The sequence below is a fragment of the Stegostoma tigrinum genome, chromosome 6 (genome assembly GCF_030684315.1).
Source record: "Stegostoma tigrinum isolate sSteTig4 chromosome 6, sSteTig4.hap1, whole genome shotgun sequence".
NCBI classification, from domain to species: domain Eukaryota; kingdom Metazoa; phylum Chordata; class Chondrichthyes; order Orectolobiformes; family Stegostomatidae; genus Stegostoma; species Stegostoma tigrinum.
The window spans coordinates 110,589,217-110,605,080 of NC_081359.1; the positions used below are offsets into that span (position 1 = coordinate 110,589,217).

The 15,864-nt window shown below is 44.0% G+C and overlaps 1 protein-coding gene across 2 annotated transcripts in view; it reads right to left on the bottom strand.

The window, feature by feature from the left end:
* The window catches only part of inppl1a (inositol polyphosphate phosphatase-like 1a), a 268,648-nt gene that overhangs the window by 137,579 nt on the left and 115,205 nt on the right, over positions 1–15,864 (bottom strand). For both annotated transcript variants that reach the window (XM_048533393.2, XM_048533395.2), the window contains exon 6: positions 4,988–5,078. In XM_048533393.2, coding sequence (XP_048389350.1) covers positions 4,988–5,078 — 91 coding nt within the window. The remainder of the gene's footprint in view (positions 1–4,987; positions 5,079–15,864) is intronic.

Sequence of the window (15,864 nt, forward strand, 5' to 3'; positions counted from 1 at the left end):
GAGTTGAGGGCAAAGATCACCCACGATAATAATAAATGCACTGAAACAGTCAGTGGGCTGCACGGTTGGCCCTGGCTCCGATGTTTCTTATTTCCTTCTGAAGAAACAGACAGATTCCTACTTAAAGCTGAGGAGGAAGATTTTCATCTGAGACCCACGTGTCTATAGAATTCCATCTTACAGACAGCAGGACAAGTTTTTCTAATTCATATGAGGGACACGGGCATCAGTGGCATTTCACAGAATCAATTTATTGCCTGTCCCTAATTACCCTAGGGAGGGTGGGGTTGAGCTGGTTTCTTGAACCATAAAAAGAGAACGACTAAGAAATAGTAGGAGGCGGCCTTCTGGTCCATTGAGCCTGCTCCACTATTCAATAAGATCATGGCTGATGTTTTTGTAGACTCAGCTCCATTTACCCGCCCGCTCACCCTAACCTTTAATGCCTTTACTGTTCAAAAATCTATGCATCTTTGCCTTAAAAACATTCAATGAGGTAGCCTCAACTACTTCACTGGGCAGGGAATTCCACAGATTCACAACCCTTTGGATGAAGAAGTTCCTCTTCAACTCAAACCTCAACCTGCTCCGACCCCTAGCTCTAGTTTCATGCACAAGTGGAAACCACCTCCATGCTTTCATCTTACCTATTGCCTTTAGGACAGAGAGGTTCACAACTAGATTTTAAAACTCCTGACTGACACTTTCTACAAGACCCCCCTGTCTTTCTTCTAAATACCAATGAATCCCAGTCTGCTCAAACTCTCTTCACAAGTTAGCCTTCTCAATTTCGGAACCAACCTAGGTGAACCCCCTCAAGTGCCAGTCCATCCCTTCTCAAGTAAGGAGACCAAAACTATGCAGTACTCCAGGGGTGGCCTCACCAGCACCCTATACAGCTGCAGCATAGCCTCCCTGTTTTTAAACTCCATCTCTCTAGCAATGAAGGACAATATTCTATTTGGCTTTTTAGTTACCTGCTGCACCTGCAAGCCAACTTCTTGTGATTCATGCACAAGGACACCTCTGCAATTTTTCACCTTTTAAATAATAGTCCATCTTGCTGTTTTTCCTATCAAAATGGATGACTTCACATTTACCTACATTGTACTCCATCTGCCAGAACTCTACCCATTCACTTAACCTATCTATACCCTTTTGCAGACCTTGTGTCTTCTGCATACTTTGCTCTACTACACATTTTATTGTCATCTGCAAACAACTGTGGTCCTAACACTGAGGACACACCCCTAAGGGACACCACTAGCCGATGATTACAAACCAGAAAAACACCTATTTGTCCCCATGCTTTACTTTCTGTTAGTCGGCCAATCTTCTACCCATGCTAATATGTTATCGTGACACCATACATCTTTTTCTTAAGTAGCAGCCTTTTTGCAGTACCGACAATTGCCTTCTGGAGATCCAGATACATCACATCCAAAACTGCTGGACTGTGCACTGCGCTCTTAATATCCTCAAAAATTTCCAGAAAGTTAGTTCAACACAATCTGCCTTTCATGAACCCATGCTATGTCTGCCAGATGAGACAATATCTATCCAAGTCTTGCTATTTCTGCCTTGATATAGAATTCAGGTATTTTCCTAACTACAGAAGTTAAGCTAACAGGTTTACCCCCTTTTACTGTCTATCTCCTTCTTTAAACCGTGGCATCACATTTTACTGTTTTCCAACCTGCTGGTCCAACAAATTTGGTGAATTATTGAGTGCACCTGCTATTTCCTCCGCCATCTCCTTTCATACCCAGGGATACATTCCAGAATACCTGTCTACCTTTAGCCCCATTAGCTTGCCCAACACTATCTCTTTAGTAATAATGATAGATTCCAGGTCCTCGCATGCCACAGACCCCTTGTCATCAATTATTTGCATGGTGTTTGTGTCTTCCACTGCAAAGGCCGACACAAAATACCTGTTCTAACATCTCAGCAATTTCCTCATTATTAAATCCCCCTTCTCATCCTCTAAGAGACCAATGTTTACCTTAGCAACTCTTTCGTTTTATATATTTATAGAAACTTTTGCTATCTGTTTTTACATTCTGAGCTAGTTTACTCTCATAATCCATCTTACTTTTCTTCATAGCTTTATTCCATGGCTTTCTGTTGACATTTAAAAGATCCTAGCTTCCCACTAATATTTGCCACTTTGTATGCATTTCCTTTCAATTCGATACCCTCCTTTATTTCCTTAGTTATCCATGGCTGATTTTCACTTTTTCAACAGTCCTTCCTGCTCGCTGGTACATACTTTTGCTGAGCACTGTGAAAAATCATTTTGAAAGTCCCTTCAATGTTCCTCAGTCGTCCCAGCATATAGTCTTTGCTCCCAGTCTATCGTAAACTCCTCCCTCATCCCACTGTCGTCTCCTTTAAACATAAGATACTAGTATTGGATTTTACCTTCACAGCCTCCATTTGTATTTTAAATTCAAACATAGTGTGATTGTCTGATCCGAGAGGATTCCTAACTGTGAGATCATCAATTACTCCTGTCTCATTACACAAGACCATGTTCTAGGACAAGTTGCTCCCTCATCCGTTCCATTACACACTGTTTGAAGAAATGATCATGAATGCATTCTATGAACTCCTCCTCAAGAGAGTGCCTTGACTGACTGGGTTTGACCAAATAAAATATAGATTAAAATCACCCATAATTGCCAGACCTTTTCAACATGCATCAGTTATTTCACTGCAGTCCATGTCCTTAGGAAGGGAATTCTAGGATTCTGATCCAATGACACTGAAGGAACCATGATACCATCCCAATTTGGAAATGTGAGTGACTTGGAGGGGAACTTGCAGGGGGTGGATTTCCCAAGTATCTCCTGCCCTTGTCCTTCTAGGCAGAAGCTGTTATAGGTCAGGAAGATGCTGTCTAAGGAGCTTCGGTGAATTTCTGCAGTGCATTTGTAGATAGTGCATGCTGCTGCTACTGAGCATTGGCACCACATCCACTCTTTCCACCAGCAATCAAGTGGGCTGTTTTGTCCCAGATGGTATCAAGCTCCTTGAATTTTGTTGGGACTGCACTCATCCAGTCAAGTGAGAAGCATTCCATCACGGTCCTGCTTGTGCCTTGAAGGAGGCAGAGAGACTGAAAGGAGTCAGGAAGTGAAGTCGTCGCTACCATATTCCTAGCCTCTGAACTGGTCTTGTAGCCAGTGCTTATGTGGCGAGTCCAGTTGTGTTTCTAGTTAGACCAAAAGACATAGGAGTGGAAGTAAGGCCATTCGGCCCATCAGGTACACTCCGCCATTTAAATGATGGCTGATGGATATTTCAACTCCACTTCCCTGCACTCTCCGCGTAGCCCTCGATTCCTTTTGAGATCAAGAATTTGTCAATCTCGGCCTTGAAGGCATCCAACGTCCCGGCATCCGCTGCACTCTACGGCAATGAATTCCACAAGCCCACCACACTCTGGCTGAAGAAATGTCATCTCATTTCAGTTTTAAATTTAACCCCTCTAATTTTAAGGCTGTGCCCACGGGTCCTAGTCTCCACGCCTAACGGAAACAACTTCCTAGCGTCCACCCCTTCTAAACCATACATTATCTTGTAAGTTTGTTAGGTCTCCCCTCAACCTTCTAAACTCTAATGAGTACAGTCCCAGGATCCTTAGCCGTTCATCATACGTTAAACATACCGTTAAACCTAGTTAATGGTAACCTGCCTCCAGGATGTTGGTCATGGAGATTTCAGTGATGGCAACACCATTGAATGTTTAGGGGCGGTGGTCAGAGTAGAATCATAGAATCGCTACATTGTGGACAAAGGCAAATTCGCCCATTGAGTCTGCACTGACCACTCCAAACAACACCCCTCCCAGACCTACCCTTCCACACATCCCCATAGTCCGACATTTCCCATGGTTAATTCTCCTAGTCCATGATTCCTTGGACACTATGGACAATTTAGCCTGGTGAATCCACTTAGTCTGCACATATTTGGACTACGGGAGGAAACTGGAGTACCCGATGGAAAAAGACATGGGGATGAACATGTAAATTCCATACAGACAGTCACCTAAGGCTGGAATTGAACCAGAGTCCCTCAGGAACTCCTGCTGATATGCCCTGTAGTTGAGATGACCGACCTCCAACAGCCACAACCATCCTGCTATATGTCAGGTATGTCTCCGACCATCAGAACAGTTGCCCTCTGTATCCCTTGATTCCAGTGTTGCAAAGCTTCTTGTTGCCATTGGGTCAAATATGACCTTGACGCCAACGGCTGTCACTTACACTTCGCCTCTGGAATTCAGCTCTTTTGTCTGTGTTTGAACCAAGGCTGTAATGACATCCATAGCAGAGGGCAGCACTGTCGATGACACCTTGGATCACTTTACTGATAAGTGACGACAGACTGATGTGGCAGTAATTAGTTGGGTTAGATTTGTCCTGCTTTGTGTGCACACAGGACATACTTGGGCAATTTTCCACATTGTTGGATAAATGCCAGTGTTGTTGCCGTACTGGGAGAACTTGGCTAGGGGGATGGCAGGTTCTGGAGCACAAGTTTTTTATTGACAGGGCCTATGGTCTTTGCAGTAATCAATTCCTCCAACTGTTTCTTGATACCACATGGCATAAATTGAATTGGTGGAAGACTGCTGTCTGTGATGCTGTGGGGCCTCTAGAGGCGGCCAAGATGGGTTTTCCAATTGGCACTTCTGGCTGAAGATTGTTACAACTGTTTCAGCCTATACAGAATTTAAGACTTTTGCTTAATAAGGGGAGTTGAGAGGTATGGGATGGACAAAGACATACAGCAGAGTAAAACAGAGACCAAAAAACAGTCAGCCATAATCTTATAGAATACAGTACAGCAGGGCTGAATGGCCTACACCTTTTCCTTACTCTTGTGAAAAAGTTCACTCATGCTGATCTCACTAAACACAACAAAAATCATAAGTTTAACAAGCAAAGAAGTCATATCTTAAGATAGAAAACAGCAATACCTGCTGGATAAGCCGTGTCAGCAATGGAGAACTTTGTTGGTCAAATATTTTGGATAATATTTCCAGGCCAGCCAGGACTTTATCAACTTCACTGGAAAAAGAATAAAATCTTTCAACAATAGGTGGGGGAGGTGAAACATTTAAAAACTAAAAGAGCTGCGGATGCTGTACATTAGGAACAAAAACCAAGTTGCTGAAAAAGCTCAGCAGGTCTGGCAGCATCTGTGAAGGAGAAAACAGAGTTAACGTTTTGGGTCTGGTGATCCTGCCTCAGAACATTTAAAACATTTAACTGTGGGTACCAGGTAATATTTTACAGACACAGCAGGGTAGTGATTACTTTCTGGACTAACATAAGAAATAAATCCAGGAGTGGGCCATTTGTCCCCCAAGTATGCTGTGTCATCCAACAATCTGCTCAAGCCTTAACTCTTCTATTGAGCCAGACTGTCATGTGTAATCCATAAAGGTAGTGATCTAAAAATTGTAAAATGCCTTTGAACACTACACAGAACACTGAAAATCCTGTGTCATGGGTTCCTTAGTCCCAGGGGAACAGATTGTTGCAATTAAGGAATCAAACTTTGGTCCCATTAATGTTGCTGCATGCGGAGGCTGTATCTCAAAAACATAGCACACTTACTTATCAGTCAGAAAGCAGTGCCCTGAACCACCAGCTACTCGAGGCTGGAATAAAAGCATTTAGGTTGATGTTTAATGCAAGAAAGGAATGCTACACTCTTGGGGGGAAATTTTAAATCAAGATCCTGCTCTCTCGGGTTGGTGTAAGGGGTCCTGTGGTATTTGCAAGAGGTGTGCTGACCAATATTTATTTTTCAACCAATAGCAGAGACATTATCTGGTCAACATATAAATTCCAAGTTTTAAGAATTTACTGCGAGCAAATTAACTACTGCATTTACAAAATACTGGCTACACTTCAGATGAGTTTAATTGACAGCAAAGATTTTGGAACTTCACTCCGTTTGAAACAAGCTGGATAAATACAAGTCTTTCTTTTAGCACTTCTTTACTGAAATGTCAGCCTAGACTGTGGGCAACACACAGTAATGACACAGAAGGTAGCCAACTGGCCCATTGGATTCCTAAACAGCTACCCAACCCTCATCCCACTTTACAGTTCCTGCTCTGGGCCAACACCTCAAAAGCATATGCATTACCTTTTTCTTAAAATGCTGATGGTTTCTACATCTACCATTTCAACTAGAAAGTTCCAGAACCTCAACGCAGGTGAAACAAGAACGACTCAACTTCTCTTTAATTCACCCAATAGATGTTTTAAATCTACAGCCTCTGGTCACTCACTCCCTACTAATGGAAATAGACCCATACAAGTATATGTAGCCTAACCAATCTGTCCTAACAGCTAAAATTCTCCAACTATGGTAAATTTCTCAAATTTCTTCTGTACAGGGAGTTCTCCTATAATGCAATAGTTACATTCTTGCATGACCTCGTGCTAGAGAAAATCACATTAAAGGGAAATTGCTACAAAAAATTGCTACTCCTGTACAGCAGAAAGTTCGCTTTATCCAGACAACATCCACTATTCATGAATCGTGTCACAGCCAACTTGCGTTAACAAAATACGCATTGTAGAACTTCCTGTACCTTTTCTGGGGCAATCACAACGTTCCTGTAAAGCTATGACAAGCGACATATGCAGTAGCCTATCTGTGCACAACCCACAGTCTCTGCTTCAGACAGAGAAGGAAAAGTACCCAGTACACCTTTTTGAATGTTAAGCCTCTAACTTGCCATCTTTTTGTTTATAAATCCAATCCAAGGCCTTTCTGTTCCTTCACATTTCTCAGAAAATGACTATTTATGTGCATTCCCTTGCCCACATTGTCCTCCTGGAACGTATTCCAGAGACATCAACTGAGCCAAACCAGGCTTACGTAATATCACTTGAATTCAAATGGTATGAGACTTAGGAGGAATCGTTCATAAATCTTTTTTAAAGAAGAGCTTCTGTGCTTATAGCTAACCATTTAAAAAGGTTTATACATATCCATATAGTATTCATGAGGAAAGTGGAGAGAATTCCTCTATGTTGGACTATTAATTTAGCCATTAAGGAAATGGTGGTATAGTATGATTGGACATGTAAATCCAGAAGCCCAGGCTAATGTTGTGCAGAAAATCCACCACGGCAGCTAACTAAGACCATAAGTAGCTGGAACAGGAGGCGGCTATTCAGCCCCGCGAGCATGCTCTGTCATTCAATAGGATCATGGTTGGTCCAACGTTTCTCACGTCTACTTTACTATGCTTCCCCCAGAACTCGATTCCCCAACTGATTAAGAATCTTTCTGCCTTAATACACACAACAGCTCTACCCCCAGAGCTCTTTGTGGCAGGGAGCTCCAAGGACTTCTGACCGTCTGCAAGAAGAAATTCCACTTCTCGGTCTCAATTTTGAGACTATGCCCCATCGTCCTAGACCTGCCCAAGGGGAAATGTCCTCTCAATATTGATCCTGTCAAGCTTAAGGATCCATGTATATTTCATTGAGAACACCCCCATTCTAAATTTGAATGGGTCCCAACCTGTTTAACTTTTGCTCATGAGATAATCCCTCCACACCAGAGATCAGCCCAGTAGTCCTTCTCTGAACTGCCTCCACTCAATCATAGCTTTCCTTAAATAAGGGCACACACATTCCTGTCAGTACATCTGATGTGTCTCACAAGCACCTTGTACAGTTGCAGTAAGATTTCCCTAATGTTATACTCTAAGCCACTTGAATGAAGGGCTAACATTCTACTAGCCTTTCTCATTACCTGCTGCATCTATGTGCTAAGTTTGTGTTTTGTGCACAAGTTCCCCCAAGTCTGTCTTCTGGAACAGCTTTCTGCAGTTTTTCTCCATTTAAACAATAACCTGTTTTTTCATTCTCCCTTCCGAAATGAACAACTTCACATTTCCTCAGATTATAATCCATTTGCCAACATTTTACCCACTTATTTAACCTATCAATATCTCTCAAACTGTCTGCATCCTGCTTTTCCACTTATTTTTGTGTCATCTGCAAATCTGGTGGCAGTACATTCAATTTCTTCTTCCAAGTCATTAATATATACTGTTGTGTACGGTTGTGGTCCTCGCACTGAACCCTGTGGAACCTCACCGGTTACAGGTTGCCAAACTGAAAAACAACTGACCTCCAAAATGCTGAGGCCAGACACCAACTCTCTGACATCTCCTACCAGCCATGATCATGACCCCACCTCTGATCACCAAGCCATCACCCAGACCATTAACAACCTGATCACCTCAGGAGATCTTCCGTTCCACAGCCTCCAACCCCACACTGTCCGCTTCTATCTCCTACCCAAGATCCAAAAACCCAACTGCCCTGATCGACCCATTGTCTCTGCCTGCTCTTGCCCCACTGAGCTTATCTCCTTCTACCTGAACTGTTCTTTCCACTTGGTCCAGCAACTGCCCAGCTACATTCAGGACACAACCCACACCCTCCAGCATTTCCAAAACTTTCAACTCTCCAGCCCCCAACACCTCATCTTCACCATGGATGTTACGTCCCTGTACATCTGTATCCACCACAAGGATGGCCTAAAAATCCTCAGCTTCCTCCTGTCCTGTAGGCCCATCCAGTCCCCCTCCACTGACACTCATTCTCTTAGCAGAACTGTTCCAAACCTTTCACTTTTCCTTTGATTCCTCCCACTTCCTACAAATCAAAACAAGGAAGGTGGTTATGGGCACTCACATGGGCCCAAACGATGCCTGTCTCTTTGTAGGATTCACGGAACAGTCCCTCTTCAACTACACTTGCACCATCCCTCGCCTCTTTCTCCGCTACATTGATGACTGTACTGGTGCTGCCTCATGTCCCTGCAAGGGATTCAAACAGTTCATCAACTTGAACGCTTTCCACCGCACCTTGAAATTCACATGGACCATTTCTGACACCACCTCCCCTTCCTGGACCCCTATCTCTACATCTCGTAAGCAACTCATCACTAACAACCATTTCAAACACACTGACTCCCACAATTATCTTGATTACACCTACTCTCACCAACCATCCTACAAAAATTCTAATCACATAGTCACAATTCCTCTGCCTCCACCACATCAGCTGCAAAGATGAGGCATTCTACTCTCGGATGTCCCAGAAATCCTCCTATTTTAATGACTTAGTTTCTCCTCCTCTGTTATTAAGGATTCCCTCAACCACATCTCCCCCAATTCCGATGCTTCTGCCCTCAAACCCTCTCCCCCCAACAACAATAAAGGATAGAGTCCCCTTGGTCCTCACATACCACCCCAACAACCTCCAAATACAACACATCATCCCCCAACATTTCTGCCACCTACAATCAGACCCCACCACCAAAAAAAATTTCCCTCCCCACCCCTGCCTGCTTTCCTCAGGGACCATTCACTCTCTGAATCCCTTGTCAACTCCACACTCACCACCGACCCCTCCACCAAAGCCTGTACTTTTCCCTGCAATTGCAGGTGCTGCTACACCTGCCTCTGCACCTCCCCATCACATCTGTCCACGGTCCCAAAAAATCTTTCCAAATCCAGCAAAGATTCACCTGCACTTCATCTAACCTGATCTATATGTCTGTTGCTCCTAATGTCGTCTCCTCTACACTGGAGAGAGCAAATGCAGTCTTGGCAACTGATTTGCACGCACCAACCAACATGACTTTCCAGTTGCCATCCACTTTATCTCCTCCCCCCCCGCCCCCCCACTCGGCTGGTGACATGTCCATCCTTGGGCTCCTGCACTGTAAGACTGAGGCCAAATGTAAACGGGAGGAACACCACCTCATTTCACCTTGGGAGCTTATAGCCCAATGGCCTGAATATTGACTTCACCGACTTTAAAATCTCTCTCCTCACAACCGGTCCATCTTCTCACTCACCTATCCGCTCCAACGTTCCCAGTGATGAACCACAATAACAGCCTACCAGCATCCACCTATCTCCATCTCACCTACCCTTCTCCCAGCTGCACCGCCTCCATTTGTTTCTGAGCTACCCTCCACCTCCCCCTCCCCAGTCCTGACAAAGTGTTTCAGCCCAAAACATTGACTTCCCTGCTCTGATGCTGCCTGGCCTGCTGAGTTCCTCCAGCTCCACACTGTTACTCCTTACTCCTACTCGCTATTTCTTGCCCATCACCCAATTCTCTATCCATACCAATATACAACCTTGAACTCCGTGATTTCTTTCTTATGACTTAGCCTTTTGAGAGGTAACTTGCCTTCAGCAAGTCCAAATGCAACACATCTGCTAGCTCCCCTCTATCCATTCTTGTTGAGACGTTAACAAAATAGTTAGATACATTTCCCTTTCATGAGGCTGCGCTGACTCTGCTTGATTAGATTACAATTAGGATTTGCATTTTCCAAATGCACTTCTATCAACAATTCTTAACAATTAGCTCCAACATGTCACCTACGATATGGGAGGCTGATGGAGAAAGTGAAGTCGCATGGGGTCCAGGCTGTACTAGCTAGATGGATAGAGAACTTGCTGGACAACAGGAGACAGAGTTGGAGGGGCAGGGAGTTTCTCAAAATGGAGGACTGTGACCAGTGGTGCTCCACAGGGATCCGTGTTGGGACCCCTGTTGTTTGTGATATACATAAATGATCTGGAGGAAGGTACAGATGGTCTGATTAGCCAGTTTGCAGGTGACAAGATTGGTGGAGTAGCAGATAGTGAAGGAGACTGTCAGAGAACGCAGAATATAGATAGATTAGAGAGGTGCGCGGAGAAACGGCAGATGGAGTTCAATCCAGGTAAATGCAAGGTGATGCATTCTGGAAGATTCAGTTCAAGAGCAAACTATACAGTAAATGGAAAGCCCTGGGGAAATCTGATGTAGAGAGAGACATCTGGGCGTTCAGGTCCATTCTACCCTGAAGGTGGCAACGCAGGTCAACAGTGTGGTCAGGAAGGCATACGGCATGTTTTCATTCAACAGACGGGGTATTGAGTACAAGAGTTGGCAGGTCATGTTACAGTTGTATAGGACTTTAGTTCGACCACATTTGGAATACTATGTACGGTTCTGGTCACCACATTACCAAAGGGATGTGGATGCTTTGGAGAGGGTGCAGAGGAGGTTCACCAGGATGTTGCCTGGTATGGAGGGTGCTAGCTATGAAGAAAGGGTGAAGAGATTAGGATTATTTTCATTAGAAAGACAGAGGTTGAGGAGGGACCTGATTGAGGTCTACAAAATCATGAGGGGTATAGACAGGTGGATAGCAAGAAGCTGTCCCCCACCCAGAGTGGGGGCTCAATTACAAGGGGTGGCGATTTCAAGGTGACAGGGGAAAAGTTTAAGGGAGATACACATGGAAAGTTCTTTACAAGAGGGTGGTGGGTGCCTGGAACGCGTTGCCAGCGGAGGTGGTAGAGGTGGGCATGCTAGTGTAATTTAATATGTATCTACACAGATACATGAATGGGCAGGGAGCAGAGGGATACAGGTCCTTGGAAAATAGGCGACAGGTTTGGATAGAAGATCTGGATTGGCACAGGCTTGGAGGGCTGAAGGGCCTGTTCCCATGGTGTAATTTTCTTTGTTCTTTGATATTAGGCTAATCAGCTTATGATCACACCCCTTTTTGAATAGGGGTCTCTGAATTTAAATTCAGTTAATGAAAATTAAGTCTTGAATACAAAACTATTTCGATATTGCTGGCTCTGAATCTAATCAGTTGTTGACGAAAACCTAGCAGATTCATTGATGACCTTTTGGGAAGGAAAGCTACCATTCTTGTCTGATCTGGCCGACACGTGACTCCAGACCCACAACAGTGTGGGTTGACTCAAAAAAGGAAGAGATAATAAACATTAGCCTTGCCAGTGATACCCATATCCCAAGAAAAAAAAAACAAAATATTTAAAACCAGAGACATGCAGTTACAGGATTATTCATTTCAGTCTCCATGGCTTATGTGATCAGGTCTTGGTTGACTGCTCATTAACTTCACTTGCATAGCTTAGACACAGACACTGTAAAACACCTACTGATTTTCCGTGATATTTTCAGAGATGACCACCAATGGACCACTGCAATTGTGCTAGTTCTCAGAAAGAACAAGTTAATTAGTGCCCCTTCTTGGCTTTTTACTCACAGGTCTGCAAATATTCTCCATTTACTTGACTCTTATCTACCACAAGGGCAATTTAGGGTTGGGATCAAATGCTGGTCGTACCAGCAAAGCCCAGATACAATGAAAGTATAAAGGAAGCACCAAGAATGGAAAGGAGACAAAATGTACTTTGGATGAGGTATTCCTACATCCAGCCACCAACAGTGGCTCAGCAGCAGTCTTACTGATCGAGCTGGTTGGGATCTGAAGGATATAGCTGCTAGTTTGGGTCTGCGGCAGGTGGTGAGGGAACCAACAAGAGGGAAAAAGCAGACTTGACTTCATTCTTAGTAATCCATCATGTGCAGGTACATCTGTCCATAACATCAGTAAGAATGACCACCGCACAGTCCTTGTGGAGACAAAATCTCACCTTCACATCAAAAATGACCTCCATCGTGTCATTTATCACCATGGTAAATGGAATAGACTTTGTGAACAGATCTAGGAACTCACGACTGGGCATCCTTGGTACACTGTGGACCGTCAACAGCAGCAGAATTATACTCCAGCACAATCTGTAACCTCATGGCCCGCATGTCCCCCACTCAATCACTATCATCAAGCCAGGAAATTAACCCTAGTTTAATGGATAATAAAAGGAGGGCATACCTAGAGCAGCACAGGTATATCTGAAGATGAAGTGTCAACCTGGTGAAGCCACTAACAGGACTACTTGCATGCCAAGCAGCATAAGCAGCAAATAATAGAGAGAGCTAAGCAATTCTACAACCAACACAGCAGATCTAAGCTCAGCAGTCCTGCCTCATCCAGTCGTGAATGATGGTGGACAATTAAACAACTCTCTGGAGGAGGTCCAATCAATATCCCCATCCTCTCTGATGGAAGAGCCCTGCACATCTGCGCAAAAGATAAGGCTGAAGCATTTGCATCAATCTTCAGTCAGAGCTGCGTGGCTTCTTCTACTTCCTCCAGTGGTCCCCAGAATCACAGATACTAGTCTTCAGTCAATTCGATTCACTCCACATAATATCAAGAAACGGTTGGAGACATTGGATACTGCCAAGGCTACAGGGACTGACAAAATTCCAGCAATAGTACTGAAGACTTGTGCACCAGAACTTGCTGCTCCCCTAGCCAAGCTGTTCCAGCAGTTACAACACTGGTATCTACCTGACAATGGTCGAACATTGCCCACTAAGCCCTGTACGTAAAAAGCAGGACAAATCCAACCCGAACAATTACCAACCCATCAGTCTACTCTATCTGCTCAGCGATGCCCAGTTTGGTTCAGCCAGGACCGCTCAGCCCCTGACCTCATTACAGCCTTGGTTCAAACATGGACAAAAACGCTGAAGTCCAGAGGTGAGGAGAGAGTGACAGCCCTTGACATCAAGGTTGCATTCCACTGAGCGTGGCATCAAGGAGCCCTTGCAAAACTGGAATCAACGGGTATGGGGGGGAAACCTCTGTGGTGGTTCAAGTCATACCTGACACAGGGGAAGATGGTCGTTAGTTGTTGGAGGTCAGTCATCTCAGCTCCAGGACATCTCTGCAGGAGCTCCTCAGGGTAGTTTCCTAGGCCCAACCATCTTTAGCTGCTTTATCAACGGCCTTCCCTCCATCCTATGGTCAGAAATGGGGATGTTCGCTGATGATTGCTTAATATTCAGCACCATTCAAGACTCCTCAGATACAGAAGCAGTCCATGTTCAAATACAACAAGATCTGGACAATACCCAGGCTTGGGCTGACAAGTGGCAAGTGAAATAAACGCCAGGCTATGTCTCTCATTTGTGACGGTCAATCTAACCACTGTCCCTTGACATCGAACAGTGTTACCACTGAATCCCCCCTCTATCAATATTCTTGAGGTTATCATTGACCGGAAACTCAACCGAACTCACCATATAATAACAGTGGCTACAAGCGCAGGCCAGAAGCTAGGAATAGTGCCGTGAGTGCCTCATCTTCTGTCTCCTTAACCCCATCCACCATCTGCGAGACCAAGTCAGGGGTGTGGTGGGATACTCCTCACTTACCTAAATGGAGTACAGCCCCAGTAACACTCAACAAGCTTGATGCCATCCAGGAGATAGCAGTCCGTTTGATTGGCACTACACCCACAAATGTTACAAGTTGGGTTCTGTATTCACGAACTGGAAGGCTCGAAGTTGGAATTTGTTGGTAAAAATGATAGTGGGGAAAAGCAGTGCGTTATCGCTTTACGAGACTGTGTTTTTTCTGTTTACGAGTTGTTTTAGACGATAAGACATAGGAGCGGAAGTAAGGTCATTCGGCCCATCGATTCCACTCCGCCATTCGAATGTCTGGCAGCAGCAGCTGGAGGGTGCAGTTCAGAAAGTGCCTAGCAATTGAAACATTTATATTGAAAGGCCAAGCAGCACTTTTTTTTAAAAACCAAAACAGGAAGTTTGAATTTGGCCAATTAATTTAAACCAAGCACTTTGATACAGAAAGCCAATTGAATTAAAAAAAACACTGATGGCGTTGAGAACATTGAACCAGTCCGACTTAAATACACTTGTGTCATTATGGGTATGAGGGGGTGGCATTTGGAAAATCGGTTGGGGAGAAAACCGCCATCTGGAGCAAAAGCAAGTCCGTCATTTGAGACATAATTTTTTGTGAAAACCAAGTTTAAGCTCTCCAAAAATGTACCACAGCATTTTAGCTCAAAGTCCTCACTGAAGAAATTAAAGAAAAAAAAATCCAAGACAGCAGAGACAGCAACTGAAAGACATTTGTGACACGAGATCAACAGAAGACACTCTCCAAGTTCACACAGACTAAGTTTTAATTTATTGTTGTCTTATTAATTGGGTTCATACAGGTGGGACTTGCATTTATTTGAACAGTATTCAGGTTGAATTTAGACCAGTTAGGGTGCAGTTAGTAGTCGAGGAGGAATTGTCAGTTGTTTGTAATTCTGTTAATTTGTCCATTGTTAGGCTTAAATGAATAAATTGTTTCTTGTTATTTATAAAGTGGACATCAGGGATTGTCTGCCTTTCTTGTAGCCATTCTTTACAGATTACGAGGGGAAAGGTGAGCTTCTTTGGGTGTTTCAGGGTAATTATTGGAGGGGAAATTAGACTGTGGCTTGTATTTTGGTTTAACTGTCAGAAGGGTTCAGCCATTCCCCCCCAATAACAAAACTTGTCCACTCTCTCCATCACCGATACTAAGTGGCAAGCAGCAGTGTGTACCATCTACAAGATGCAATGCAGAAATTCACCAAAGACCCTCAGACAGCACTTTCCAAACCCATAACCGTTCCCATCTGGAACGACAAGGACTGCAGATAAATGGGAACACCACCACCTTCAAGTTTTCCTCCAAGCCACTCACCATCCTGACTTGGAAACATATTGCCGTTCCTTTACCGTCACTGGGTTAGAATCCTGCAATTCCCTCCCTAATGGCATCATGGGTCAACTACAGCAGGTGGACTGCAGCTGTTCAAGAAGGCAGCTTACCACCACCTTCTCAAGGGCAACTACGGATGGGGCAATAAATGTTGACCAGCCAGTGACATCCACATCCCACAAATTTAAAAAAAAACACAAATCTCCCATGTCCACAAAGACGCACAGGCAGGTTATAGCAAAACAAAAAAATAAAGTTGAAAAAAAATTTATTTACTTCAATTAGTTTACTCCCCTTTATACTGGGCCAAAAATACACAGAACTAGTGAATGAAACAGTCACCTATTTGAA